At 41.9% G+C, this 2,500-nt stretch overlaps 1 protein-coding gene across 3 annotated transcripts in view; it reads left to right on the plus strand.

Moving 5' to 3' along the window:
* arid3a (AT-rich interactive domain 3A) overlaps positions 1–2,500 on the plus strand; it is a 62,953-nt gene that overhangs the window by 55,450 nt on the left and 5,003 nt on the right. For all 3 annotated transcript variants that reach the window (XM_063201044.1, XM_063201043.1, XM_063201045.1), the window contains one exon: positions 1,858–2,102. In XM_063201044.1, the coding sequence (XP_063057114.1) occupies positions 1,858–2,102 (245 nt within the window). The remainder of the gene's footprint in view (positions 1–1,857; positions 2,103–2,500) is intronic.

The following is a 2,500-nucleotide window of genomic DNA, read 5'->3' on the forward strand; positions in this document are numbered from 1 at the left end:
CTTCACACTCAGGACACAGTAAGAGGACACACACACGAACGCACGCGATTCTGAGGAGTGGCTAGTTAGTGACACGTAATAATTGCATAGGCTCCTGAGTCCTGTATCTCTTTATTTTTCATGGGTACTCTTGCTCAGTGTTTCAGAAAACTTAAGTGTACAGAGAAATGGGTCAGGAAGCCATATGGATGTGCTGAGTGCTGAGTGAGAGAATGAGTGAATTTGAAAGCATGGCTTGTGGTTAGCGGCTACCAACAGTCAGGGTGTGAACAGGAAGGCACCGCTAATTCAGGAGGCCTGGTGCAGCGTTGCACGAAATATGTCGTAGTGCAACCTACCGTATCGGCCTCGCACACCCATGTTTAAAAAAGTGTGCCAAAGTGCAGCCACTGCCAGTCTGCCATGCACACCCATGTTTAATGGTGCGTTCTATTGAACATTTGCCCCTCGCACTAGGGTATCAGCCTCGCACACCCATGTTTAATAAAGTGTGCCATAGTGCAACCAATCTGCCATGCACGCCAAGGCTGGACTGGCCATCTGACATAGCGGGCATTTCCCAGTGGGCCCGCACCCTTGTGGGCCCCTATTTTCAGAAATGTTTAAAAAAAACAAAAACAAAAAAAAAACATTTAAAACATTAATTTTTTTAACGTTTCTGAAAATAGGGGACCACGAGAAAGTCCCACCGGTGAGTCAGTTCTGCGCCGCTAATTATGAGGGGCCTCTTTTAAGCCAAAGTGGCCGGGCCCTATTTCTCCCCGAGTCCAGCCCTTATGCACGCCCATGTTTAATGGTGCGTTCTATTGAAAATCTGCCCCTCACACACCGAGAATGACAAAGTGTGCCAAAGGGTATTAACCAGCCTGCTCTGCACAGCCACGCGTAACCTAACCAAGTGTGCAGTACTGTACCAATCTCTCCCAGACCACCCTGTAACAAAATATATTCATACATACCAACATAAAATGCTACTTTTATTAGTTGACCTTGTACCAAAATATGAAGGGCTTCGTTGCAAAATGACATATATCCATTTTGGAACATTTTGAGAAATTAATATTTTGTATTGGGCATTGCATTGCATTGAAAAAAAGGAATTTTATATAGGTTTAAAAAGTATGTTTTCAGAATATTTGAAGGGCAAGTATTAACACATAGATGACAGGACGTCTGAAATGTAATTTCAAAAGAATAGATCGCAAAAGTCAAAACATGGTGCTTACAATGAAACTCTTCATTCATACCTGTATGAATGTGGCAAGCGGGGACTTAAATGCAACATGAAATGCTGTACCGATATCAATGTGACAATTGTGGGCCGAGCATCTTGCAGACTGATTGTGATAATAAAAAAATATAACAATAATTTTCCTTGTTAATGACAGGTACATGAAGTAATTTTCACCCATATGAATGCAACAAGCAGGGCCTTATACACAGCATGAAATGCTGATTTCAATTGTTCACTGTTTTTTTAATCCTAGATGAAGTAGCCTACCTGTGCCCGTATGAATGTGGAAATCGGGCACTTGGACACAACATGAAATGCCCATTCTAATTTATTATTTTTCAGCTTATTTTTATTTATATGTATTTATTTCTTATTTATTAATCTTAGATACCTACATAAATACCTGTACACATATGAATATGACAAGCAGGGACTTAAATATGGCATCAAATGCTGCTTTTTAATGTCTTATTTTTTATTATTTGTATTATTTATTATGTATTGATTTGTATTTCTTAATCCTAGATACATGAAGTACCTGTACCCATATGAATGTGACAAGCGGGGACATAAACACAACATGATTTGTTTATTCATATTTATTTCTTATTTCTTAATCCTAGATACATGAAGTACTTGTACCCGTATGAATGTGACAAGCGGGCGCTTAGCAACCCCAACGAGCTGCAGGCGGCCATCGATAGCAACCGTCGTGAGGGGCGTCGCCAGAGCTTCGGCAGCTCGCTCTTCACCTACTCGCCCAACGGCACGCCCACCATGCTCTCCTCGCCCAAACTCAACATGTCCGCCATGATGGGAGTGGCCACCAACGGCTCCGGCCTCACCCACATACAGAAGGTCAAGAAAGGTCAGTCGAATTTTATTTCTGGATGTTTCCTTTTTTTCACTGTTACCTCCACAAAGGAGGTTATGTTTTCAGTCGCGTCGGTTTGTCTGTCTGTTTGTCTGTCTGTCTGTCTGTCTGTCTGTCAGCAGGATAACTCAAATGGTTAAAAATGGATTTTAATGAAACTTTGTGGAAATGGCAAAAGGAACAAGTGATAAAATTATGGTGGTGATCTCGATCCAGGAATTTGAATTGATGATGATACGTCTGGGTGTTGTTCCAAAAATGAAAAATTAACATTCAGTCATACGTGTTAAGTAAGGGATAACGGCCGACGAGGCGACCAGTTATACGAAATTAATGGCGAGGCGGCGGCTCTGAACTTTGGTGACGGTCGCAGCGCAGAGACAAAGTTGCCT

Source organism: Engraulis encrasicolus, chromosome 6, assembly GCF_034702125.1.
Source record: "Engraulis encrasicolus isolate BLACKSEA-1 chromosome 6, IST_EnEncr_1.0, whole genome shotgun sequence".
In the NCBI taxonomy this organism is placed as follows: Eukaryota; Metazoa; Chordata; class Actinopteri; order Clupeiformes; family Engraulidae; genus Engraulis; species Engraulis encrasicolus.